At 53.3% G+C, this 27,089-nt stretch overlaps 1 protein-coding gene and 1 pseudogene across 1 annotated transcript; one reads left to right on the top strand and one right to left on the bottom strand.

Moving 5' to 3' along the window:
• Window positions 1-10,391: 10,391 nt before the first annotated feature.
• On the bottom strand, window positions 10,392-13,928 carry CHAC1 (ChaC glutathione specific gamma-glutamylcyclotransferase 1). The gene is made up of 3 exons (XM_004056008.5): window positions 13,103-13,928; window positions 12,657-12,692; window positions 10,392-11,536 (listed from the first exon to the last, which is right to left on the bottom strand). The coding sequence occupies exons 1-3, from the start codon at window positions 13,457-13,459 to the stop codon at window positions 11,135-11,137; spliced, it is 795 nt and encodes a 264-aa protein (XP_004056056.1). The 5' UTR covers window positions 13,460-13,928; the 3' UTR covers window positions 10,392-11,134.
• A 217-nt stretch (window positions 13,929-14,145) lies between these two features.
• Window positions 14,146-18,401, top strand: LOC101132762 (iron-sulfur cluster assembly 1 homolog, mitochondrial-like; annotated as a pseudogene).
• Window positions 18,402-27,089: the final 8,688 nt, after the last annotated feature.

Here is a 27,089-nt window from a genome sequence, read left to right as displayed (position 1 = left end):
TCTCTCCCCCATCCCATCCCCTGGAGCCCGGTTCCCCTCCTGGGAGGCAAATTATGTTGACAGTTTCTTACGATTCCTTCCAGACACATTTATATGCTTTTTAAAAAACAGGATTACACTCACGTTATATATCTAATTTTGTATGCTTTTTGTCCCACTTAACACTACAGTAATAACATTAATAGTTATGTAAAGAGACTAAAATGTTTCTTAACATTAGCAAATACTCTTCATAAACATTCACAATGACTTCAAATATGCCGTCCAAGGGAGATGAGCCATTTTATTGTTTACTGCTGGACAAATAGTTTTCTCCTCTTAAATTCTCCGATTCTGTCTAAGATGAAACTATCTACATGAGTTCAACTAGAGACTGCAGTTTAGTTCAGACCCAGATCAGCCATTTGCTCCCTGGGGACACAGGGCTCTGGGGTCAGGAGGCGGCCCAGCGCCAAGCCAGAAGGATAAGTGGGTGGTCCCTGGTCTACATGGCCTGCAGGGGCTGGCTGTGTGGTCCAGGCCAGTAGAGGAGATATATTTAACTGGGTCAGATGCTGCTGACTGTGTCATGACCCAGGAGGATTGTGCTGTTGGTAAACAAGCCAGAATGGGCTGGCTGCAGCCAGCCCTCTTTCCTCCGCCCTCTCCTCAGCTTGCTGACCTGGCAGGGGGTGTGAGAAGTGGAGGAGAGCATGACCAGGAAGAGGGCTCAGATGCAGGGGCCCCTGCAAGGCATCTCACCCAGGAAGGATTGGGAAGTGGCCTTGTCTCACTGCCTTTAGTTATTTTTTTCCCTATTTCCCTCCTGCCTCTCCCAACGCAGCACAGCCCGGGCAGCCCGGGAGGCATTTCTGCTCCCTGCCTCCTCCCACACTTCCCTCTCTCCCTCCAACCCAGTCTACCTTATTTGCCCTGCTAAGTAAGTGGAGTTCATTCATTCATTCCATTCAACTCATTTAGCATTTATTTATTGAGCAAATAAATCTTTCAAGGGCCTAAGATAAGCCAGGCTTTGAGCTGGCCACCAAGAATACGACACTAGGCCAGGTGCAATAGTTCACGCCTGTAATCCCAACACTTTGGGAGGCTGAGACAGGCGGATCACCTGAGGCCGGGAGTTTGATATCAGCCTGGCCAACATGGTGAAACCCCCTCCCTACTAAAAATACAAAACACCTAGGCATGGTGGTGTGCACCTGTAATCCCAGCTACTTGGGAGGCCGAGGCAGGATCGCTTGAACCTGGGAGGCGGAGGTTGCAGTGAGCTGAGATTGTGTCACTGCACTCCAGCCTGCCTGGGCAACAGAGAGAGACTCCATCTCAAAAAACAAAAAACAAAGAACAAAAAACAGGAACATGCCAGCTCCTGCCTTACTGGAGCTTAACTCTAGTGAGATGAGAAATCATCCAATAACTAATTGACTACTGGTGAAAAATAATGCTATCAAGAGCAATAATAACCAGGCTGGGTGGGTGGCTCCTGCCTATAAATCCAGCATTTTAGAAGGCCAAGATGGGAGGATCATTTGAGCCCGGGGTTTTGAGACCAGCCTAGGCAACCTATGGAGACCCTGTCGCCAAGTAATTAAGTAAATAAATAAAAAGAAAAAAATAACAATAACACAACAACCAACATTCACATAGTACCTTAGCGTATAGAGTGTTTTCACCTGAAAGCATATCTAATCCCAAGAATCTGAGAGGTAGCTAATGATTGTCAGTCCTGCTCTACAGGTGAGAAAATGGCAGCTTTGGGAGATTAAGTAACCTGGCCAAGGACTTACACCTGGTAAGTGGAGCCCCAGCTCTTGAACCCAGTTCCTCCGACTCCGAGCCCATGTCCTTCGTGCAAAAGAGGAGCTATTGGAACTGGATGAGAAGAAATTTCCGGTCCAGCTCTTCATTTTGCATTTGAGGAGACAGAGGTCCAGAGAAAGTAAAAATGCCTTGACTAAAACACACCGCTGAAAACAGAGACTGGAAGCTCCAGACTCCCAGCCCAGGACTCTTTCTTTGCATCTCAACAGCAGTCCGATGCCCTGACCCAGGGAGCGAGCCCTGGTACCTGCGGAGGTGTGGGGTGGTCATGGTAGGTCAGTCTCCTCCCTCGGCTGCATCCCCAGCTAGCCCGCCCCGCTCTGCATAGTTCCTCTTCTGAGGTAACAGTCCAGAGCACCCCTCTGAGGTCCTCTCATCACTGCCTGCCTCTTGCTGGGTGAGAGGGCTTTCAATCAACCAACACGGCGTAGGTACCTACTGTGTGTACGCTCCGCTGGGGTACATTAGGACCTTGGTCCCTGCCCTCTTGGGCTCACAGTCAGAATGAGGAGGAATCGACGAGGACATGGTGCAATAGAAGCTGCAAGAGAAACAGCACGGGTGGCAGAGATGCATGGCAGGGCCCCAAAGGCAGACCTAGGTGGTCAGGGGTAGGGAAGCTTCAGGGAAGGCTTCTCAGAGGAAGTGACATCTCAGCTGAGCCCTGAAGCCTGAGTGACAAATTAGCTAAACTAGAGCTGGTAGGGATGAGATTTTAGGATGAGGGAATGGATGAGGGTTCGAGCTCCAAGGTGAGAAGGTCCCTGCCTGTGGCAGGGGGGTCCCAGGTTTCTGCCCCACCAGCTCCTGTCAGTGCACATCACGTTGCTCGGGCTACAGCTGGCCTGTGAGCAGGAACTGGGTCTCCCTCTGGAAACGCCCATAGGCGAGAGCCTGCTCCTATGGAAGGCATCCCACGTGGGCAGCTTGTCATCAGCTTTCACCACCCACGGGCTCCCCGTCCTTCCTGCCAGAGCCCCTTCCCTCCTCCTGCCACCCTCTATGCCTAGCATAGGACATGACTGGGCCCCATGAGGGGCTGTGCCTGGCTGGAGGGAAACTGCAGATGAGTACATTACTTACCTGAGTCCCCTTCCTACCCCAGTCACCAACACCATTAGGCCGTGCCCAAGAAAGCCAAGCTCCTTTCCTGTGGGGTCAGGGAGAGAGATGGTGGATGTGGGGGCGCCACTCCATGAAAGATGCACAAACGCCCCTCTAGCTTAGCACCGCAGGTGGGGGAACTAGCAAGAGGCAGCCCCTTCCCCTAGTATGCATTTAGGGCCCTGGCCTCTCACAGACAGATCAACGGAGAAAGAAAAGAACCCATCCAAAATGGAGGTGGGGGCCAGCAGCGTGGTCTGCGCTGCCGCAATCAGGCACCCGCCAGGGGCGCCATGCCTGGCTGGTCTGCCCTTACCCATGTGGCTTCCAGCCCCACATTCCTGCGCTTTGCACATAAACCTTCAGAATGAATAATAGCCTGGGGAGGCAAGCTGGCACTTGCCCTTGAATATGATTAGGTTTTTATGGGGTCTTTCCCTCCAAGGTGACATGCGACGTTGCATTCAGGGAGTCATTGCCCATGGGAACCACATTTCCCACAGGTCCTCCGAGCTCCTCCTGGGGCCCCGGAACTGTGCTCCATGCTGGGGTAAACCGTTCCTGCCCTCGGGAGTGTTCGAGTTAGTGAGGACAGACCTGCAAGTAGATCAAACCAATAACACGTGCTGGGCACAGAACAGATCTGGGCAGAGGCAGCAGGGGCGGCAGGGAGAGTACCAGGCAGCCGCATGAAGCCAGGGCGGGTGCTGAGGAGTGTGAAAGGGTGGAGAAGCTGGTTGGAGGGGCATCTCGGTCGGGACAGCGGCACAAGAAAAGGCTGAGTGGTCACAGGTAGCATGAGGTACAAGGGGTCACAGGTGGCTGGAGTCTGTGGAGAGCAGGGCCCAGGTTGTCCACGTGGAGGAGGCCTGACCAGACCTGCATTTTAAATTATGTGGAAAACGAATATACAGGGCACAGAATGGGATAGTAGATGCGTTTGGACATCATGACGCTAGCCCAAGGAAAGAGTGGGATGAGGGTGGTAGAAGTAGGGCAGGTACCGCAAATCCTCGGGGCAGGTGAGATTGGCAGAAATTTTGAAGATTGAGGAAGGAGCTCAGCCCCACCTTCCTGGCTCAGCTGGGAAGCGAGTGTCAGGGCTGGGGTGGGCTTGTGGCATGAGCACCCCAGGGCTGAAGCTTCCTGGGAAACGGATGGTCCACGTGTGTCCGGAATTAGTGGGTTCTCGGTCTCACTGAGTTCAACAATGAAGCCGCGGAACCTCACCGAGTGTTACAGCTCTTAAGGCGGCGCGTCTGGAGTCTGTCCCTTCTGATGTTCAGATGTGTTCAGAGTTTCTTCCTTCTGGTGAGTTCGTGGTCTCGCTAGCTCAGGAGTGAAGCTGCAGACCTTCACGGTGAGTGTTACAGCTCTTAAGGCAGCATGTCGGGAGTTGTTCCTTCCTCCCGGTGGGCTGTAGGCTTACTGGGCTCAGGAGTGAAGCTGCAGATTTTCCTGGTGAATGTCACAGCTCATATAAGCAGCATGGACCCAAAGACTGACCAGCAACAACACTTATTGCAAAGAGCAAAAGCACAAACCTCCCACACTGTGGAAGGGGTACACAAGCAGATTGCGAATGCTAGCCCGGGCAGCCTGCTTTTATTATCTTATCTGGCCCCACCCACATCCTGCTGATTGGTAGAGCCGAGTGGCCTGTTTTGTCAGGGAGCTGATTGGTGCGTTTACAATCCCTGAGCTAGATACAAAGGTTCTCCACGTCCCCATCAGATTGGTTAGATACAGAGTTTTGACACACAGGTTCTCCAAGGCCCCACCAGAGCAGCTAGATACAAAGTGTCGATTGGTGCACTCACAAACCTTGAGCTAAACACAGGGTGCTGATTGGTGTATTTACAATCCCTGAGCTAGATATAAAGACTCTCCACGTCCCCACGACTCAGCAGCCCAGCTGGCTTCATCTAGTGGATCCCGCACAGGGGCTGCAGGTGGAGCTGCCTGCCAGTCCCGGTGCTGTGCGCCTGCACTCCTCAGCCCTTGGGTGGTCGATGGGACTGGGCGCCGTGGAGCAGGGGGCGGCGCTCGTCGGGGAGGCTCGGGTTGCACAGGAACCCACGGTGGGAGGCTCAGGCATGGCGGGCTGCAGGTCCCGAGTCCTGCCTCGCGGGAAGGCAGCTAAGGCTCGGTGAGAAATAGAGCACAGCGCCAGTGGGCTGGCACTGCTGGGGGACCCAGTACACCCTCCGCAGCTGCTGGCCCGGGTGCTAAGTACCTCATTGCCCGGGGCCAGCAGGGCTGGCCGACTGCTCCGAGTGCAGGGCCTGCCAAGCCCACGCCCACCCGGAACTCCAGCTGGCCCGCAAGCGCCGCACGCAGCCCCGGTTCCCGCTCGCGCCTCTCCCTCCACACCTCCCTGCAAGCTGAGGGAGTGGGCTCCAGCCTTGGCCAGCCCAGAAAGGGGCTCCCACAGTGCAGTGGTGGGCTGAAGGGCTCCTCAAATGCTGCCAAAGTGGGAGCCCAGGCAGAGGAGGTGCCGAGAGCAAGCGAAGGCTCTGAGGACTGCCAGCACGCTGTCACCTCTCACAGGCAGAGGCCTAGCAAGGGGCAGGACCCAGGATGGAGCCAAAATGGGGACGGCAGTTCCAGGCGGAGGAACAGAGGCACAGGGGGTTAGAGCCAGGAGTGCGCAGCACAGAGTCCCAGGCGAAGGAGGAGAGGCAGGAAGGATCAGCTAGGGCGGTGGGGCGGGGCGGGGCAGGGGCGCGGAAAATACCCCAGGAGTTCCCTGGGGTAAAGATGGTGCCACCAGGAAGGGCTGAGGACCTGGCTGAGTCTTCAGGGCATGTCCAGCTCTCCTCACGCCCAAGGAAATGCCTGAGGCAAGGGTGAGGCCAGGGCAGGCTGAGGAGGAAGGACAGGCCTGCAAGGGGCTCTCCACAGGCAGCAAGAGGAAGGATAGAGGACAGTGGCCCTCCCTGGCTGCCACCCCGGGCTTTGTGACCTAAGCCGGGCCCCAGCCGCTGGGCTGGTGGTGAAGGGTAGAGGACAGGCTCCTGCAGGCTCTGGCCAAGCCCGTCTGACAGCCACCAGCTCCACTAATGAAGTGACCCTGCTGTGTCCCAGTTCTCTACAGCCACCATGTAATTTAGTGTCCAAACTGAGACACTTTTGAGAGTCAAAGTCATAATTACTCCGGAACAACAGAGTAAACTAGGGCTGACCTGGCCATGCTGGGGTCCACGGTCGCCCTACCCTCAGGGAGCGGCAGGGCCCTCTGCTCACACTCCCGCCATCTGGGACACGCCCCGTGATCATTGCCTCCCCTCTCCTGGCCTCAGCCCTGGAGCATCCGATCCCTCTTCAGATCCAGGCCTGGGGAACGGGGGGGTCTCCCCCATTTGTGGTCCTTCTTCCCACACCTTCTGCTTCTCCAACTGACATTTCCCTCTTCAAGGGCATGACAGCCCCCAGAGGAATGGGGTCCTTCCTGTAGCCCAGTGGGGGACAACCTGGAGAGACCCCCACCAGCTCTAGAAAGGTACACGAAAGCCACATCCTCCTGCACAGTCCCTGTCCCCTGCTGATGAGAGACCCCACCCTCTTGGCAAAATCCTGGGATCCCCGTCTCCTCCCTCCTGCTTGCCTCTATTTCCAGTGGGCTGCCAGGAGGCAGATCCACCACCGTCCCAGCTCCTGCCTTTCCTCCAGGCGTCGCCAACACCTGCCCGGAACATCTCAGCAGACTCCCACCACGTCTTGCGCCAGCAACCCATCTTTCTCTGGCTACAAGCACAAGCCTCTGAGCCTGAACAAGACACTAGTCTACCTTAAAGCAGACAAAACAAAGAAAAAGAACAAAACAAACAAGAGACCCTGCGGTGGGAAGGAAAACGTGAAAAAAACACAAGCATCACTACAGAAGTCAACTTCTCTAAAAGAGAATGTCTAATATTTCCTCCACCATCGGACCCCAGAGCAGCTTCCTGCCTCCTCCCCAGCGCCCCAGAGCGTCAGCCACTCAGCGTGGCCCTTTCTCCTTTGCCGGAATGCCCCTTCTACCCACTGGATTTCTACCGCTTCTCTAAGGCCCCCAGAGCCAGCCAGCCTTGCCCACCCCTGAGCTCCCGTTACCCTTCCCAGGCCAGGTGCGGGGGTGGTTGTGTTTGTCTGCTGCCCACGGCAGTGGGAGGCCAAGGGGCCTGGGCTGTTGTAGATTCAATAAAAAGCAATGAATCGGCTGATCCTTCCCACCGACTCCTGGCTCTCCAGGAGCATGCCCTAGAGGCACAGATAGGATGATTCTGCAGCCCCTGCTAACTCTGAAATTCCCTAATGCTGCGGCCTAAGGCTGGAAACCCAAACATCACCCTGCTCAAGTCTTTCCCAACTAAAAAGGAAAAGAAACAATCAGAAAACTTTTTGTTTGTTTGTTTTTTGAGACAGAGTCTTGCTCTGTCACCTAGGCTGGACTGCAGTGGCGCGATCTTGGCTCACTGCAACCTCCACCTCCTGGGTTCAAGTGATTCTCCTGCCTCAGCCTCCCAAGTAGTTGGTACTACGGGTGCCCACCACCATGCCTGGCTAATTTTTGTATTTTTTAGTAGAGACTGGGTTTCACCATGTTGTCCAGGCTGATCTTGAACTCCTGACCTCAAGTGATCTGCCCACCTTTCGCCTCCCAAAGTGCTGGGATTACAGGCATGAGCCACCGCACTACTACAGTAAATGTTAATAACTATATCCGACATAAACAAAAGCTCTTGGGGTTCTCCACAATTTTTCATTTGTGAAGGGGTCCTGAGACCCCTGCAACTCCTGTGCCCTCAGTTATCCCTGTTTCTCTCTCTTCTTAGCAACCATGTTTCCTGAAAGCTGCTTCCCCTCCCACTAGCTCCTCAGCCCTGCCTTGTGGCTTCCCATACTGTTCCTGAAATTGCTCTCACTGAAGCCACAAGGGACCCCCCTGGCATTTCATCCAGTGGACACTCTTCCGTCCTCGTTTCTCTTGACATCTTGGCCATCTTGGCAACATGACCATGTTGTGCACCTCCTGGAGACACCTTCCACCCTGGCTCTCCTCACCCTGCCCTCTCCTCGTTCTCCGCCTACCTCTCCAGCGCTTGTTCCCAACACCTCTTCTTGCTTTGCTCAGACCACTGCGGCTGGGGTCCTCAGGGCCTGGCCCGGCCCTGTTCTCCTCTCCTCCCCTACAAGGGCTTTAAGCCCTGTCTCCACATGTATGGTTCCCAAGTCTCTAACTCCAGCCCAGCTTTCTCTCCTGACTCCCACACCGACATATCCAGCTTCCCTGAACACCCCCGTGGAAGTCACTCCTCCCCTCACAGGCACCCCTAACTTAAACGCAAGGCTATCTACCCCCGACTCTTTCCAGATCTGCCACTGTCCCAGGAGCCCCAGCCCTACTGTCTCTACCCTCCTTTCACTCTGCTCATCAAACCAGCCACCAAATGCTGTCAACCTCACCCCTAAACGATTCTGCAATCCCTCCACTGTCCATTCCCACTGGCACACCTTGGCTTGGGCACCCTACAGCTCCCTCTGGCCTCTCTCCTCCAATCTGACTTCAGCCAGTGTTCTCTCTTAAGCACATCTCTGCCCTTCTCAGAATCCACCAGAGGCCCCCACTGACCCAGGAGGAATGCCACCCCGCAGCATGGCACAGCGCAATTCACCAGGCCAGCAGTCCTGCCACCTGTCTGGCTCGTGTCTCCTGTCCAGGCCACTCTGTTCCAGCTGGTCTGAGCTTGCCTCCCCTCAGGCACGTGTTGTTCCCTTACTCTCTGTTCCTCAGAGGCCCCTTCTCAGGTTCCCTCTCCAAGAAAGCCAAGAAGGCCTTCCCTGACTGCCCTGCTCAAGTCAGAAGCCCTTTCTGGGTGCTAAAGGCCCTCTTCTCCCATTCCACGCTGAATGGTCACCATCAGTTTCTAGACTCCAAGTTCCTTGAGGAGGAGGAGTTCTTTACCGCTGTATCCCCGTGCCTGCAATGGTGCATGGCACACAGTGGGAGCTTAAGGAAATACTTGCTGATCGAATGGCTTGATGGGTGAAAGCCCCCTACGTGCAGCTGGCAAGCAGCCCTCCCCACCATCAGCTCCCAGGATGGAGCAGGGCTGTGCTCTGGCTGTCTGGCAAGAGGCCCAGGAAACGCAGGAGGCAGCTGCCCAGGGCTCCCTGCCACCTGCTGCCTCCTCCTTTTGTGTTGCCCTCACCAGGCACCCAGAAGAAGCTGGCTGGACTCCACACTCTTCCCATCAATGGCCAAGACACAAGGCCACCAAGACATGAGCACACGACCCAGGCATGGCACCCTCCCCAGCCACAACGGCTGCCCAACCTGATCGGAGTTGACCCTGCTGGAGACACCCAGACCAATCCAGGACACCAGCCGCAAGAACAGCAGCAACACATACCACCCAGCCTGCCCCATACATCATCCCACGGCATCGTCCCCTCACAGTGAACTTGTACCCAGAGGGCTGAAGGCTTTTTCCGAGGTGACTGGGCAATGAGGAGGAGGCTGGGTTGGACTCTCAAGGCACTTTTTTTTTTTTAATTTCCTTTGTATCTTTTATAGAGATGGGGTCTCACTGTGTTGTCCAGGCTGGTCTCGAATTCCTGGGCTCAAGTGATTCTCCCACCTTGGCCTCCCAAAGTACTGGGATTACAGGCGTGAGCCACCACACCCAGCCCTTGGCCTCAAGCTCTTCTGCTGCTAGAGCCTGTCATTTTGGCTCTGCCCCATTCTGCAAGTCCAGGGATTGAGTAGCACTAAGAGGCCACTCCTGATAAGGAGCTCAGGCCCAGGCTGAGATCCTGGAGCTGTGATCTGTCCCCAAGGGCTAGACAAGAACATCTGGGGACAGGCAGGGGGTAAACTTGGGGCCCGCATTCCAGTGTGGGTAAACCAGGGCAGGTGATGGCAATGGGGAAGGCACAGGCAACACCACACTCCCGGAGGCAACAGTGAGCACTCAGACTCTGAAAGTAAAAGGGACACCAGGTCCTCCAGGCTACAGGTCCCTGCCGTTAGCCTTGCCTTAGAAGTTGTCATCACCCTACCCTAGCCCACATGCTCCTTTAGCAGGACACCAGGGTTCTGGCCTAGCTGTTAGGAAGAGGCAGCCGCTGGCCCTGCAGCTGGAGGAAGAGCTGATCTGAGCTCCAAGCCTGCCAGCCTCCTTGGGGCAGCTGGGCAGGATGAGACAGAGTCCAGGTTGGTGGCAAGGACGCTGCTCACAGGGCTGCCAAGTAGAGCATGAGCTGAATTCTGCACAACTCAGGGGGCACTACTTGCATGCGTAAGGCATGAACTGTACCCATGAGAGTGATGTCACCTGCTAATTCTGCCTGCCCAGTTGCCCCTCCTGGGGAGAGAGGGAAAGAGAGGAAGAGGGAGCCCCTTCCCCTCTTAGAAGCCTTCCAGGGCATCACCACCTCGCTTGCCCCAAACCCCCATCTGAGAAAGAACCACATTCCAGCACAGCACAGATAAAGAGATAGTTTTATGGATAACAGTATGGGACAGACTGGGAAGGTTGCCAAGGCCTGTAGTGATGAGCTTCCCAGGAATAGACCAACACACAGGCAGGAGTGGCCCAGACAGACAAGTAGATAGACAGACAGACAGAGGGACAAGAAAACAACCAAGTGGGTAAGAGGCCCAGGCCAGGCTCAGCAGCTGTGTCCAGGCATCAGCTCCAGCTCTGCTCTGGGGAACTGGTGGAGGAGAAGGGCTGGCCGGGGCCTCAGTCCTTACAGGGCTCCTTCTCCTCATGCCCTACTATCCCTCATCCAGCCTGCTGGGATCCTTGGCAGGTGGAATTCTCAGGGCTATGGATGGCTGGGCTGAGTGAGCAGAGGATCGAGGCTCTTGGAGACTCCCTGGGGAGGTGGAGGCCTGGGTGGTGTGGGGTTAGCAGCAGCACTGGGGGGAATCTGGTCAAGTTCCAGGATGAGGCCACTGCTCAGCAGGGCCCCTGTGTCCAGGGCAGGCCCTCCGCCTGCCCACCACACCAACATGGTGCAATAAATAAAGTTTCAAGTAGTAAGTCAGTGTCAAGCAGGAGAGCTGCAGGCTGGCAGACAGGCAGGGACTGAGAAAGAGAAGCCTCCAGCCACCCACCATATCTGCTCAGTGGGCTCAGGCGGTCGCAAGTCTGTCTTGTGCACTGGAGTGGGTGTCTGGCCCTGATGTCCACATGAGCACTCCCCGCAGGGTCTCAGCCCCTCACACCAGCGCCAGAGCCTGCTCGGTGGGGCAGAAGCAGGGCAACATGGTGCCCACAGCGTCCACGATGGCTGCCAGGTGCTCGTCCTGCGCCTGAGGCCCACAGAGCTGCATGAAGTCTGCCAGACGCAGCAAGTATTCAAGGTTGTGGCCGGAGAAGCCCCGGCAGGCCAGGATCTGCGTGGCAATGGCCTCTTCAGGCGCAGGGCCCAGGTAACCAGGGTTCTGTGGGGTGGCCACATAGGCCAATGCCTTCAGTGGTTGGTCAGGAGCATCTTGGGGATAGAAGGTGACCTCCTTGGTATCGTAGCCACCAAGCACTGCCTCTCGCACATTCAGGTACTTCAGGGCCTTGCTTACCTGCTCCCCTTGCACTTGGTATGCCACGCCCCAAGTGCAGCCCTGGGAAGAAATAGGGACACCCGGGGTCAGTCATGACAGCTCCTTGCTGCTCCCTCTCCTATCCTAACATGCCACCCCCACCCAGGACTGTGCTCTATAAGGGGAGGCTGTGGTCGGCTGATAAGCCATCTGGTGGCAGTACCTCAAGCCCTTGTACTCTCTTTGTTAAGAACAGTTGAAAGGCCAGGTGTGGTGGCTCATGCTTGTAATCCCAACACTTTGGGAGGCCAAGGCAGGTGGATCACTTCAGGTCAGGTGTTCGAGACCGGCCTGGCCAAAATGGTGAAACCCCATCTCTACTAAAAATACAAAAATTAGCCAGGCATGGTGGCGTACGCCTGTAACCCAGCTACTCGGGAGGGTGAGGCAGTAGAATCGTTTGAACCCAGGAGGTGGAGGTTGCAGTGACTTCAGCCTGGGTGAAAAGGGCAAGACTCCGTCTTAAAAAAAAAAAAAAGGAATAGTTGAGGCCAGGTGCAGTAGCTCATGCCTGTAATCCCAGCACTTTGGGAGGCTGAGGATGGGCAGATCACTTGAGATCAGGAGTTCCAGACCAGCCTGGCCAATATGGTGAAACTCCGTCTCTACTAAAAATACAAAAATTAGCTGAGTGTGGTAGTGTGGTAGCGCATGCCTGTAATCCCAGCTACTCGGGAGGCTGAGGTGGGAGAATCGCTTGAACCTGGAAGGCAGAGGTTGCAGTGAGCCAAGATTGCATCACTGCACTCCAGCCTGGGCAACAGAGCAAGACTCTGTCTCAAAAACAAACAAACAAAACAACAACAACAACAACAACAACAACAAAAAACAGTTGACAAAGTGGTCTAGTACCAGGGAAGACAGGATTCCTCCTCAAAGTGTGGTCCAGGATGTGGTGGCATCACCTGTAAGCTAGTTAGGAATGCTGTGTCTCAGGGCCCACTCTCATGCTACTGAACTAAAATCTGCATTCTAACAAGATCCTCATGTGATTTGGTGAGAAGCACTGAGCTAGAACACCTTTCTACTCTGCCAGAGAAGCATCAGACAGAGCTAGCCTGCAGCCAAGAGCCTATGAACTCTATCTGCCGGTCCCCCTTCACACTGGGCCAGGGTTCCCCTTCATGATTCAGGCACTTACATCATGATCTTCAAGGAGCGTCACCACACGGCCAGGCTAGGAAGGGAAGAAATATTTTGAAATAGACAAGTTAGAAATCAGCTCTGCCATCAGCAAGGAAACCTTTATCAATCCCGCTGACCCGGGCCTCCAAGTGCCCCGCTCTGCATGCTGATTTCATGCAGGGGAAGGTGGGGGAGCGATGCACGGATGTAGGAGAAACATCCAGAAACACTGACAGATGTCAGTGGTCCCAGTTGGTGATCAACACAGGGATCCACAGGTTCACAGACTCCAGCCATCACAGTGATGCACTGGGCACATACATTTAAATAAGCCACAAACCCCAGACATAGGTTTACACATTTCTTTCTATTGGCCCAGAGAGCCCCGGACATTCCAGGGCACTGGCGCCCAGTATCCCGCCCCCAACCCCCTCACTCCCCTGGGCACGGTTGGATGCTCACCATCTTGTCGCTGCCCCGATGGAACGTGTCTCCCTGCCAGAAACGGCGGCTGTAGCCGCGCACGAAGCCCACACGGCTGTCGCTGTAGGCGAAGTCGGGCCTCCACACCAGGGAGCCGTACCCGAAAATCCACAGCGCTTGAGGGTCGCCGTCCTTTCGGGGGAACTGAGCGGACGGCGTAGGGGACTGCGAGGGCGGCGGGCTGTTCGGGGCTGCAGACTCCTGCTTCATGGTGCCTGGCACAGGGATAGGCCCAGGCGGCCTCCGGGGCTGGTCTCCGGCGTGGGCACGGAAAGACCGACGGACGCACACGCCTGGCCTGGCACCGCTCGGTAGCTCCAGCTGAGCGCCCCCCATGGAGGCGCCCTTTAAACCCTCTTGCCGGGAGGCCACGCCCACCGCGGCCAGCTGCCGCGGTGATTGGGGTGGGGCAAATCCCCTTTTGGCCAATCAACTTAGAATTCTGCTTCTCACTTAACCGCGCCGCGGGCCCAGCGCGCCCGCTGATTGGTTCAGCTCCACCTCTGTGGCAAACCTGGCAGGAGTGATGCAACGGCAGGGGAGGTTTCTCCAGCGCCGGCATGCAGCAAGGGCGCCTCGGATTGCGTCAGGCGGCGGGCAGGGGGCACCCACCGGGCCCAGGGCGGGCACCGGGCGGGCGTCTCCCCAGCCGCCCCCTCATGGCCTGGGCCCCTTGGAGGTACGGCGAGCGAGTCCCAGGAGGTGTCTGCCCAGCCTTGCCGCTAGTGCATCTGGCCGAGTCCCTGCCAGCCTAGGCGGCACAGACTCAGTCCCAAGTCGAGTCCAGGGCAGGACCAGAAGGAGCGCTCTGGGCGTCGTAAACTTCCGTCTCTGGGGCCCCTCCTGAGATCATGCACTGCGGGAAAGCTGTCGGAGGCACCGTCCGCATTCCGCTCAAGTGCCTCACGCCGTTGGCCATTGCGAGCAAATGGAGAAACTGGGCCATGGGGGCTGCAGGGGGTTCTGCAGAGACTGCGGGGCTGAGTTAGGTAGGCCAGGCGCCCGGAGCTTGCAGGCCTGACATGGGCTACGCCCCGGACCAGGTGTGGGACCCCTCGAGCCCAGGTAGGCTCGGGGAAGAGCCTGTTAGAGCGCTTGGACCGACCGGCAGTCACTTTGGAGGTGGTGGCTGCACCTGCGGAGAAAGGCTATAAAGATGCAAAAGCCAGGCTAGTCTTGCCCCCAAGGCGATGGGTTTAGTTATTCCTGGACGTGAGATTTTGCAGCAATGATTAATCCATAGGCACAAGGTTCCGGGAGCAGCGGGCAAGGAGGGCCCAGTGAGGCCCCCACAAGACTATGGCCAGCTACTGGTCTTCTCCCTCGGCTTCTGGCCTCCCAGCCGAGTCCACAGGTCGCCGGGGGTTGACCCCATACTCAGCAAGGGACTGCCGTCAGGGGATGTCACTGACTGTAAAAGGGAAACAGAGGCAGCTGAAGGCCTTCTCTCTAAACTGGCCAGGAGATGGCTGGCAGGGGAAATGTGCAACATGGCTTCTCATTCGATTCTAATTCAATATTTAAAGTAAACGTGATCTTCACACTTCACATATTCATTCCGAAGGTGTCGCAGATATAAGTGGGAAAGTTGCACAACAGTGTGTATAGTACAAAGCTATTTCTTTAAAAACAAAAAGTATTCGTGTAATAAATAATCTGGAAGAATATACCTAAACAGCAGAGGCTGGCACCAGAGGAGGACTTTCAGTATCAAACTTAAACAATAATGAAAAAGTCTGGATTTTTACAAGGAGCATGAATTACTTTTCCAATCAGGAAAAAAAAAAATTACCAGCAAATGGTCCTTTCTGGTTATTCCTTTCTTTTTCGCTTTCTCTCCATTTCCCACATTCACTCTCCCTCTTCTCTTCTTTCCTGTCCCCTTTCGTTCATATGAGCACCTCCTTTGTTGGTAGCTTCTTAGAAGAATGTCCTCTTTTCCACTCACCAGCTGTGGGTTGTAGTCCGGGAAGTGGGAAACTGGTATCCACATATTGCTGAAGTATCTGAATTGGCACAAACAACCCTTTGAGAAAGCAGCTTGGTGATACAAATCAAGAATCATAAAATATCCCTGCCCTTTGACCCAATACTCCTTCAGGAAATTATTCAAAATACGGGAAAAGCCATATGCCTGAAGATTTTCAATGCATTGTTACTTTTTTTTTTTTTTTTTTTTTTTTTTTTTCTGAGGTGGAGTCTCGCTCTGTTGCCCAGGCTGGAGTGCAGTGGCACAATCTCGGCTCACTGCAACCTCCGCCTCCCAGCTTCAAGCGATTCTCCTGCCTCAGCCTCCCGAGTAGCTGGGACTACAGGCACCTGCCACCACGCCCGGATAATTTTTGTATTTTTAGTAGACATGAGGTTTCGCCATATTGGCCAGGCTGATCTCAAACTCCTGATTTTGTGATCCGCCCATCTCGGCCTCCCAAAGTGCTGAGATTACAGGCATGAGCCACCACGCCCGACCATTACATATTATAGCAAAAACAAAAGAAGAAAAACTACTTAAATATCCAAAATTAGCTAAATGTTTAAGGAAATTACGTCAATGTATCATTCACATGACAGAAAAATGCGCGCGCGCACACACACACACACAAAGAAAACAACCTAAATACCCAGCAATAGATAATTAGTTACATAAATATGATATAGTCCATTAAATTTGTGCAGACATTAGAAACAATATGTATGTTGGGCCGGGTGCAGTGGCTCACGCCAGTAATCTTAGCACTATGGGAGGCCAAGGTGGGCAGACTACCTGAGCTCAGGAGTTCGAGACCAGCCTGGGCAACATGGTGAAACCCCGTCCCTTCTAAAAATACAAAAAAAATTAGCTGGGCATGGTGGCAGGTGCCTGAAATCCCAGTTACTCGGGAGGCTGAGGCAGGAGAATTGCTTCAACCCAGGAGGCAGAGGTTGCAGTGAGCCAAGATCCCACCACTGCAGTCCAGCCTGGGCAACAGAGCACGACTTTGTCTCGGGAAACAAACAAACAAAACAAACAAAAAAAAATGTAGTAAAAATGTGTATGATTGCATATTAAGGCAAAAATGCAAAATATAAATTTTCACATGTACTATGATTAAAACTTAAAAACAGTAACAATAAAGATAGGGAGGCAGCAAATACTAGTGTGTTGGGATTGTGAGCAATTCTTTCCTCTATTTTCCAAGTTTTATGAAAAGTAATTTTTAAATAATAATAAGTTTTTTTTTGCTGGGCGTGGTGGTTCACACCTGTAATCTCAGCACTTTGGGAGGCCAAGCAGGAGGATCACTTGAGCTCAGGAGTTTGAGACCAGCCTGGGAAACATAATGAAACCTCATCTCTACAAAAAAATTTTTAAAAATTAGCCGGGCTTAGCAACATGCACCTCTAGTCCCAGCTACTCAGGAGACCGAGGCAGGAGGGTTGCTTGAGCCCAGGAGGTCGAGGCTGTAGTGAGCCATGATTGTGCCACTGCTCTCTAACCTGGGCAACAGAGCAAGATCCTGTCTTAAAAAAAAAAAAAAAAGTTACTTTTAAAGAGTCATTAGTGGTTTCCTGGCGGGGGGAGGGATGGATAGCATACCTGAAACATTTAGGGAACATTTTCATGATGCCCGTTCTCAGACCTCCTCCCACCCTGACCAAAGTCCCAGTGTTTCATAGCTCTTTTGGCAATGTCCTCAATAACCTGATCTTGCTCCTGGCAGAGTCAGACACTCCCTCCTCTACGCTCCCACAACACTTTACGCCACTGCAGTTTACGTATCTGTCCCTTCCAACAGAAACACTCATTTATTACGTGTATAACATGTGCCAGGCAATTTACTAAACGCCTTTACATCATCCATTCTAATTATACATTTCTTCACTACTTTGTGAGGTAAATATCATTTCACAGATAAGCATGCAGGAAAGCTAGGTAAACCCTGTTGGTGATGTAGCAGAAAGTAGTGGAGCCTGGATCTGAAGGCAGCTGGGTCAGCTCCAGAGCCTCCTTGCTGGGAATCATTTGCGTCCTGTCTGTCACTCACCTGAGCATTTCCCGAGAGTATGGTTCATGGTTGAAGGCCCAAGAGAACCAACACAAGCCAGGCACATGGAAGATCCTCCATAAATATAGGTAGAATACGTGAGGCTGTTGCTTGGAAAAGGCCAGGGCTATATCCCATGTCCTGTGTAACACAAGTTCAACCTCGACCCTCAAAATAGGAATCTCCACAGAAGCTGGCCCAGGAGATCTGCAATGTCTTCCTGGGAAAATGTCTTTCCTGTTCCCATTCCTTGCTTATTCTTGCCAACAACATCTGTCTCTTTTCCTCCCAGCAGGACACTCCCAGGCAGCAAACCACTCACTTAGCTGGTTCCTCTCTGTAACTTCAACGGCAAACCCTTCCCGTCTTTCCTTCTAACGCCCCGCAGGAGGGGGCCGCCGATGTCATGCCCACAGAGGTGCCAGTTTATGAGCAGCGATGGGCCCAGGCATCACCTCCACCTTGCAGAGTTGCACGTGATGTGCACGTGGTGGTTTCCTTTTTTAGATCTTTCCCAAATTAACGTTTCCTTGTTGTTCCCCTCTGGGTGGCTACCTCTCACCTCCTGAGGATCTGTTCCTTCTCTCTTCTCTTACCAGAGATTGGCATCACCTCCTGGGGTTAGTCAGCATGTTTATCTGAAACAGTGGAAGGCTGTTTTAGGAGCTAGGGAATGATGCTAATTCATATGCTAAAGGATGAAGTTGCCTTATAAAGCTGCTGATTTCTGAAGGATGAAAAACCTTCCCAGAGGCCTGAGTGCGCTGTGTGCCGGAGCTTGTGGCATCAATGGGCCTGCTGTGTCCAAAGAAAGAGGCTGAGGCAGCCGAGCTCCGGCCTGAAGCACCTGGACCAGATGACAAAGAGGTCGGCTTCCTTAGTCCGGAGGACTGTCTGGACTGTGAGCAAGAGGAAGCTACAGCCCACGAGGGCCACCCGCAGCCTGACACCTTCAGCAGTAAACAAGATAAAATAACTTCTTCAAGATAAGCCTGAGTATTAGGTGTAAAAGTTGGTGTCCGAACCAGGGCCTGTAATGACCTTTCTTATAGTCTAGAATAAACGAAGACAAGGGAGATTTTGATGAAGAAGTCATTCAAGATGGAGTCAGAGTGTTCATCGAAAAGAAAGCACAACTAACACTTTTAGGAACAGAAATAGACCATGCTGAAGACAAATTATCCAGTGAGTTTGTGTTCAATAACCCAAACATCAAAGGAACATGTGGCCGTGGAGAAAGCTTTACTATTTGACATCTCAGGACGCCTCTGACCATAAGCTCTGGGAAAGCTCCTGGAAGCCCTGGGGCTCACAAATAAATCATATGATTGTCACATGCTTAATGTGTGCCTGCCTTGTGAGGAAAATATAAGTGATGCATTTTGGAAATGTGTTAGATTCCAGAAGAAATGATATTTGTAATCTCTGTAAGGGACAGAAAATGAGAAGCCATCACTCTCTTTGGACCATTTAACTCTCTTGCATCCTTTGTTTTAGAACCAGTTTCATTAAAGTTCATGTCCTGAGCAGTGTGCACTCATTAGGTCTCTGTTGGATGGCCTGAACGTGCATCTCTCTCGACATTTCTCCCAACCAGATTGGGGACTCCTACAATTCAGTGACAGGACGTCCTGACTGCTGGTAGTAACATGGTGGTGCCTTGTTTTTCCACCCAAACTTAACATAGTCTGTTTACATTTTTACCAAAACTTTCTTTTTGTTGTTGTTTTTTCTTTTTTATCAAAAATTTCATTGTCAGATGCCTCACTGCATACCCTTTAATAGTACCAGGCAAAGATTTCTTTGAACTATAGTACAGAATAGTTCTGAGTGATAGTATCAAAAGGTGAGAAAGACTTCATCCATCTGTTTTTTAATCCATTTCTTTTGCCACCCTATATGTCTGCTCAAAGATGGGATCTCAAGCTGACTTTTAGTTGAGGGGTCTCTTAAAAGCCACCTAGCCCACCTCTCTCAATTCTGTACACAAGGAAGCAAAACCCCAGGGAAGGCAAAGAGCTCCTGTCCGCTCCCACTCCACAGGCTCGGGGAGAGCAGGAACTCTACCCCCAACTCCCCTTCCTTGTAGATGACACATGTGCTCTGCCCTCCAAGGCAATCACTGAAGGCAAATGGTCTGGCTTGTCTGGTCAACATTTTGATATAATTTCTTTACAATTTTATGGAGATCAGCTGGGTGCAGTGGCTCACGCCTGTCATCCCAGCACTCTGGGTGGATCACTTGAGGCCAGGAGTTTGAGACCAGCCTAGCCAACATGGTGAAACCCTGTCTCTACTAAAAAATACAAAAAACAAAAATTAGCCAGGCATGGTGGTGGAGGTTGCAATGAGCTGAGATCACTCTACTGTACTCCAGCCTGGGCAACAGAGTGAGACTCCATCCCAAAATAAATAAATAAATAATATATACATATACGTGTGTGTGTGTATATATATATATGTACACACATATACATATGTATATATACACATAAATAAAATTTTATGGAGATCATATATTTTTATTTTATTTTGAAGAGGAAAAATATTTTAAAACCCTTTTATGTGAGTTACTTTCTTGTTTCTTTAACCTTTGAAACAATGGTTTGTAGCAGAGAAGACATTGTAGCAACCTAGAATTATGCTTTTGGAATGTGGTCCTAATTGTGAGGGAGAACATGGGGATCTTTTCTTAAAACGCTACTATGCATACACTTTCTGCGTGCTTTTTTTGAAAGCTGGTTCTCATGGATTCAAGTAGCTGAGTTCCATTATTTTTGTTTTACCTACTAAAGTAGCTGGCACAAAAATGCACCAAAACTGCCGGGTATGGTGGCTCACACCTGTAATCTCAGCACTTTGGGAGGCCGAGGCAGGCGGATCACCTGAGGTCAGGAGTTCAAGACCAGCCTGGCCAAGATGTTGAAATCCCATCTCTACTAAAAACACAAAAATTAGCTGGGCATGGTTGCACATGCCTGTAATCCCAGCTAGCTACTCAGGAGGCTGAGGCAGGAGAATCACTTGAACCTGGGAGGCAGAGGTTGCAGTGAGCCAAGATCGTGCCATTGCACTCCAGCCTGGGTGAGAGAGCGAGACTCAATCTCAAAAAAACAACAACAACAACAACAAAAAACCAGAGGAAAAAAAATGCACCAAAACCTAAAGCAGCAGTTTTATGTAAACATTCATGAGTTTGCATCATTAATATAATTGTTGAGCCACTTATAATTTGGGCAAAACTGTACATACGTAGAGATTCAGTTGTCAATTTTAAAAATGTGGTCTCTCTGTGATCATAAAAAAAAAGAAGAAAAGAAAAGCCTTCCCAGACATTGCCTCTAAGTTCACCTTGCTCAGATTTGAGCTCAGCTCCACCACGTACCAGCTGAGTGACCCTAGGCACGGTGTCTTTAGTTCTTGGTTTTCTCAACTGTAAAGAGGGAATAAGTAATAGCATTGACCTTGCAGGGTCTGAAAAGGATCGAAAGAAATAATACCGTAGGCAGTACCTGTCACATAGGAACACTCAACAAATGTTGACTTCTTAAATTGTCTTTACTTCAGACAATTTCACTTTCCGTTTCATTCAGGGCAGAGCCATAAGTGAACCTCTCATTCTGAAATAGCTCAGAAGAACAAAGTCAGGAGGGAGTGATCAAGGTAAGCATTTTAGGATCAGTAGAGGAAATCTCCAGCTATTTCACTCTCCATCCTCACCATGCAATTCAGATTGTTCTAGCAAGTAGGGTGCCAAAGAAATGTGGAGTGTTTTGAGACAGGGTCTTGCTCTGTCATCCAGGCAACTGAAGTGTCTCAATCTCAGCTCACTGCAGCCTCGACCTCCCGGGCTCAAGTGATTCTCCCATCTCAGCCTCCTGAGTAGCTGGGACTACAGGCATGTGCCACCATCCAGCTAATTTTTGTTGTTGTTGTTGTTAGAGACTGGGTTTTGTCATGTTTCCCAGGCTGGCCTCAAACTTCTGAGCTCAAGTGATCCGTCCACCTTGGCCTTCCAAAGTGATGGGATTACAGGTGTGAGCTACTGCATCCGGCTGTGTTTTTTGTTTGTTTGACACAGGGTCTCACTCTGTCCCCCAGGCAGGAGTGTAGTGGCGCGATCATGGCTTACTGCAGCCTTGACCTCCTGGGTTCAAGCGATCCTCTCACTTCAGCCTCCCAAGTGGCTGAGACCTGCAGGTATGCACCACCATGCCCAGTTAATTGTTTTTGTTTGTTTTTGAGACAGGATCTAGCTCTGTCACCCAGGCTGGAGTGCAATGGCACAATCTCAGCTCACTGCAGCCTCTGTCTCCCAGGCTCAAGCAATCCTCTCACCTCAGCCTGCTGATTAGCTGGGACTACAGGTGCATCCCACAACACCCGGCTAATTGTTTTGTATTTTTGTAGAGATGGGGTCTCCCCATGTTGCCCAGGCTGGTCTTGAACTCCTGGGCTCAAGCGATCCACCTGCCTTGGCCTCCCAAAGTGCTGGGATTATAGGTGTGAGCCATCGTGCCCAGCCAAGGCATGTTTCTAAGAGACAGAATGGGTAATGGTCTTACCCAAGCACACTATTAGCAGAACAAACATCCTATTGACAGAACAAACAGTTGCTTGAGCCAAGAGAGATTTTCTGTGTATGCATGGGGTGAAGGTGCTAAAATAAATAAATTAGTAAATAATCCACCATCTATGAGGAACCATACCTCCCACGGACCTCTGAGAGGTAAGTGTGTCCGCAGGTCTTCAGGTCTTGTGCGAAGAGGACCTAGGTCCCACCAACATTCTGGCCAAAGGAGGGGCAGATGGAGTAGTGGATCCCTGCATACAGTCCACCTCAGAAGAGGGAGAGACAGTCCCAGGCAGCTGTTCTGTAGGGCATACCAGCCAAACCCAGGGCCAAGGGGGGAAGGCTGCTTGGCCATTGGTCCACGAAAGCAGGGACTGTAAAGATTCACTCATATCCTAGCAAAAGGGTGCCTGGGATGGCGGAAAAACCTGGCTTTCTGCCCATTTTCTAGCCTCCAAGGAGGTGGAGAGGTCAGGCTGACCAGGCACCTCTGGGGTGGCCGGTATTCCAGTTATCCAGAGCTCAGTCCTCGTCTACCTGGAAGGAAAGAAGCTGGGGTTCCAACAGAGGACTGGTGGGTGGTGCTCCCAATTCCAAGGAGACAGAAAAGTACAATTTGTGGGGACAGGAAGCAACCTGTTGCAGGGCTGAGGAGAAGCTGTAGTGGGGAGCATTTCAGTGGGGCGACAGGGCTGTAAAGAGAGGAGATCCACAGGGTTGGGGTGAGCCTCAGATCTCATGGAAATGCTATGGTGTGGTGGGACCTGGCTCTAGAAGAGAAGCCTCAGAAAACCAGCATTGTGGAGAAGTCAGGGTGCTCACAAGGGGCCTGGGTGGTGGTGTAGATTCTGCGGCCCACAGGGAGCCAAGGCAGTGAAGCCCTTTAAATGAATGAGAGCAGCTGGGATCCCTTCTTCCCTAGGGCCCACTGCTAATAGAATGGAGAATGTCCAGGGCCTTTCAGATCTCCTCTACCAGAGAGACAGAAGAGGAAGTGCTGAGGAAGGCAGTTGCTGGTATAGGAATGAAATGGAACAGACTGGGCTTAGTACCATGAGCCTTGCCCCAACACCTGCCACTGTGGGAAAAGGACAGCAATCCTCCAACAAGTCAAATGGCCAGTGCCGGTGTGCAAAACCCCAAGCCTCACCAGGAGGAGGGGTCACTAGAGACAGGCAGGCTAGCCATGCCTGGCAGGGCTGTGGCTCTACCCTGCAGGGGGTGCCATGACACAGGGCACTTCTGGGCCAGAGCCGACCTGTTGCTAAATCCGGATTCCTGTGATGCTGGTTACCATCATGAGGGTCTGGCTGTAGACTCACTTGGCTTCTTGGGCCCTGCGTCCTGGCCTCAGAGAAACTTTGGGGATGAAGGAAATAAGCTGAGCCCACTCCTGACCAGAGTGTTAAGGGGTACCATGCCCCAGAGGCCAGAGAAAGGTGGTAAAAAGTCACTTGTGGCAGATCTCCAAAGGGAAGGTGACTCTTAAGGACTTGGGGGTCCTGCTGCCCCTTCCCACAGCAAGGGCCTCCCTTCTACCTCTGCCTACATCAGAGGAGGTTGACGTAGATTAGGGATGCTCCTGGAAGGCACGAGCACATGGAAGTGATGGCGACGGAAACCTGTGATCTCAGCTGCCTTGCTTGGTCCTAGGGCTACTGCTGGTGTCACAGTAGGTAGTAGACAGGCATAAGCAGCAAAGGAGAGGGCCCTCGACCCCCGTCAGGAATCTCAGGCAACCATCAGGTGATGGTCAGGTGGTTGTTACCCTGCCTCTCTAAAATAACAATTGTTGCAGCCCGCACCAGGGAAAGGCAGTCTCTGAATAGAGAGGAACACCTGAAACTGATCAGCAGCTTCCCGACAAGATCTCAGGAGGTGGGCAAGTGGGCTCAAGCGAGTACACTAGGAGGCAAAATGGCAGAGCTCAAGTGGTATCTGACCTTCCTCTAGGAATGCTCGAGTATTGAGGGAAAAATGCCTCAGGTGAGCATGTGCACAACTCCAGTAAGCACACTGCACACGCGACCCCTCCCAAGAGCTGGCAGGCCTCAGGCATGCGGACCGCCCATCCTCAGGGAAGAATCAGGGAGGGGGGATGCACGCCAACATAGAAAACCCCAAGTCAGAGTTCAAACGCGCACTTGAATCTCTCAAGTCGCCCACTTGACCCTCTTCCAAGTGTACTTTACTTCCTTTTGTTCCTGCTCTAATACGTTGTAATAAACTTTCACTCCTGCTCTAAAAATTGCCCCAGTCTCTCCTTCTGCCTTATGCCCCTTGGTGGAATTCTTTCTTCTGAGGAGGCAAGAACTGAGGTTGCCGCAGACCCCCACGGACTGGCTGCTGCTAACACTGGGACTATCCTGCTAGACCCCAACCTCCCTAGGTCCCACCCCGCTGATGTGGGCCGGGGCAGTGGGAGCTCCAGAAAGTGGCTCACTTAGAGATGCGTGAGGAGGATTAACCCACCAGCAGAGGTTACAACACTGCTCACAAACGCTTCCATACATCCTCAGTTCAACCCCCCTAGCAACGCCTAACAGGCATTACCCGCAGAGAGGTTAAGGATAAGCAGCTAGATAGTTAGCGGCCCTGGGCAGACGGCAAGTCCTGCCTCCAATGCTAATCAGTGTTGAAGGAATGAAGTAGATGGACTTGTCCCAGAGCACCCGGCAATGAGGGGTGGCGCTGGAAGGGAGCTCCAGCCCCATAACTCAGACCGGTGTCCGGCCCTCCTCGACCCCATTCCCTTCCCTTGAGGATGTCTCTGGACCAGGATGGCCGGAGGCCTGTTGGGTGGCGAGGGGGACTGGCTGCTGCGACGGCGGGGGCAGGGGAAAGGGCCTGTTCCCCAGGACACTGTGAGGATATTTGGGGGAAAGCCCCGCACTGGGTTCTCCCCATTTTGCCCGTTCGGCTTAGGGGCTCGGAGCCCGGAGGGAGCTCGGGCGTCTGGCCGCCCCCTGTCGCCTTCGTCCCATCGGCCCCGGACGGAGAAAGGGCGGCCCCAGAGAGCCTCCCGGGGTCGGCGGCCCCTCCCGCGCGCAGCCCCGACGGCCGCGCAGCGCCCTCTAGTGCCGGGCAGCGGGGCCCTCGCGGTCCAGCCCGCCTGCCCGCCCGCGGCTCCGCTTCCCGCGGCCGCGGCCGGAGCGAGACTGGGGAGGCAGGAGGCGGAGCCGAGCGGGCGGGGGAGCCTTCGAGAAGCTCGCGGCCTTCGGCTGCTTCCCGGCCCGGGAAGTGAGCCGGGTCGGCTGCCGCAAACAGGAAGTCGGGCTGTAACAAAGAGCGCGGGGGGCGGGGAGCCGCGGGAGCTGCGGGGCATGGCGGCGGCAGGTGGAGGGCTGACCCGGGCGGGCAGGCGCACCTGCCCCTTCCGCCGCCGCGGAGGCCTCAGGGCGCCCTGGGCGCGAGGGAGGGCGCAGCCGCCCAGGGAAGGCCACTGGGACCTCGCAGGCGCATCCCCGCCCGAGGAAGGGACAGTCACAGTTCCCCCAGTGAATCATTTCCACCCCCTTCCCGGAATGCAGCAAGCCACGTGGGGCGGAGGGCTGGGGCCGCTGATCCTGTGGATCCAGAGGGAGAGGCTGGGAGAGCTGCAGCGAGGGAAGCTACGGAGAGCTCTGTGGGTCCCAGTCAAGAGATGGAGCATCCACACCACCGTGGTTTAGTCTGGTGGCCTTTTCTAGCCTGGGATGGGGGAGGTGGGAGCCACTGTCCTTTTTTCCCTACCCCCTGACCAGGCTGACCCTGGCCCTGAGGCAGGAGAGGGAACCCTGGCTGAGCAAGCAGAATAAAGTCATTTCTCCTTCTGCACAACCCCTCCCTGACTCTACCAGCCGAGGGGCCCTGGAAAAGCAGCTGTCCTCAGGTCACCGTGGGGTCAAATTGATTCTCCAGGCAGGGCACTGGCTCCAGGCTGTTAAGGAACTACTAAACTCCGAATTCCCTGGTGAAATACCCATGCAAATTAAAGGTGGGCATTTGCTAACCTGTGGAAGGCACCTCACAGTGAGTCTAGAACCATTATCTGGCCTCCTTTCTGCCAAGCCTAGGAGATCTCCTGTACCCCAGGACACTCAAGTGATCATGAGGGTCTTGGGTGCCTTACCTATCAGAAGGGGCTGGACTTTCAGGAAATCCTGGGGAGAAGGGGCTTCCTCCGCTGTGGCCTGTTTACACCCCAAGTGCCTGCCCAGCTTGTGGGATGTTGTTAAAGGTGGAGCCTGGCATGAGCTGCAGGTCGGAGCTGCCCAGACCAAGTTCCCCACGGGTCCCCACTTTCCCCAGAAAGCCAGCTTTTTTGGTGGGCTCTCCAGCTCCCCATCTAGTGCATCAGAGCAGCTGTGAGCTTTGCCAGCCAACTCCTCTCCCGGGCTCTTCTCTGCAAGTCTGGCAGCCTGTGCAGCCCGTCACAGCCTGGTGTTGTGGACGTGCAGGCCTGCGGGTGTCCTACCTGTCCCCCACATGGGAGCCTCGTCATCTTGCCTTCGTGTCCCAGCCCAGTCCCCCCCCCTCCCGTACCCCCCTAGGGCCTGGGAGCTGCTTTCCTGTTTCATTTTGGGCAGGAAGAGTGAGGTCGTGTTGTTCTTCCCCCTGCTGCCGGCTCAGGCTGTGGGAACGGTTCCCTGAATGCTTTCCTGTTTGATACCCTGTGTGTACAGTGAAGGGAACAGGGAGCGATGAGTGAGGCGTGGAGCGTGTGCGTGCTCCTGTGTCTCTCGCTAAGCACCCAGGTCTGGGGTGGGCATGGTGTGTCTGTGTCAAGGAGAGAGGAAAAAAGGGAGGACAAGTAGCACTCCAAACCCTTGGACTCCATTAGGAGCAGGGCATCTAATGGGTCTATTTTGCTTTACTGTGGACAGGCTGAGAGCTGGGAGCATCTGCTCAGCTTTTTGTCAGTGGCTCATTTTTTCATAATTTGCTCTCCATGGAGCATATTTTCGGCTATAGAGAGGGCTGTGGCACCCTAGGGACTATCCTGTGCCTTAGAGGAAGCTAGGCATGAAACTCCTAGTGAGACTGGAAACTCCCTCATTAGTGCCTCAGCAAGAGAAACCTGGACTCAGGGAAGGCTACCTCCTCCTCCCCTTTCTCCCTGTCTTTGCAGTCTTCAATAAATTCTAGCAGCCCTGGGCAGACAAGGTGCTCAGACTCTCAGCGCTCTTGTCTGCTACAAAGAGGATAAAACAAGGCAAACCTCCCTCCTGCCCTGTCTCCTGAGACCTGTACCCTGCTGGGGCTAAGAGCCAGGCACCCTGCAACAGCAGGAGGAAGGACTCAGATGTCACCAGGGTGCAGAGGCCCTATCCCATCCACCGACAAGAGAATGCTTTTTTTTTTTTTTTTTTTTGAGATGGAGTCTCGC

Source organism: Gorilla gorilla, chromosome 16, assembly GCF_029281585.2.
Source record: "Gorilla gorilla gorilla isolate KB3781 chromosome 16, NHGRI_mGorGor1-v2.1_pri, whole genome shotgun sequence".
Lineage (NCBI taxonomy): Eukaryota > Metazoa > Chordata > Mammalia > Primates > Hominidae > Gorilla > Gorilla gorilla.
The sequence above is the reverse complement of the archived record's forward strand: the minus strand, read 5'-3'. Positions and strand labels throughout refer to the sequence as shown.

Bases quoted from the DNA above. Each gene is read 5' to 3' on its own strand.
- CHAC1 (XM_004056008.5), bottom strand. From the start codon at position 13,459: ATGGGGGGCGCTCAGCTGGAGCTACCGAGCGGTGCCAGGCCAGGCGTG. The intron at 12,693-13,102 runs GTGAGCATCCAA...TTCCCTTCCTAG, and splicing joins ATCGGGGCAGCGACAAGATG to CCTGGCCGTGTGGTGACGCT. The intron at 11,537-12,656 runs GTAAGTGCCTGA...ATTTCTTCCCAG, and splicing joins CGCTCCTTGAAGATCATGAT to GGCTGCACTTGGGGCGTGGC.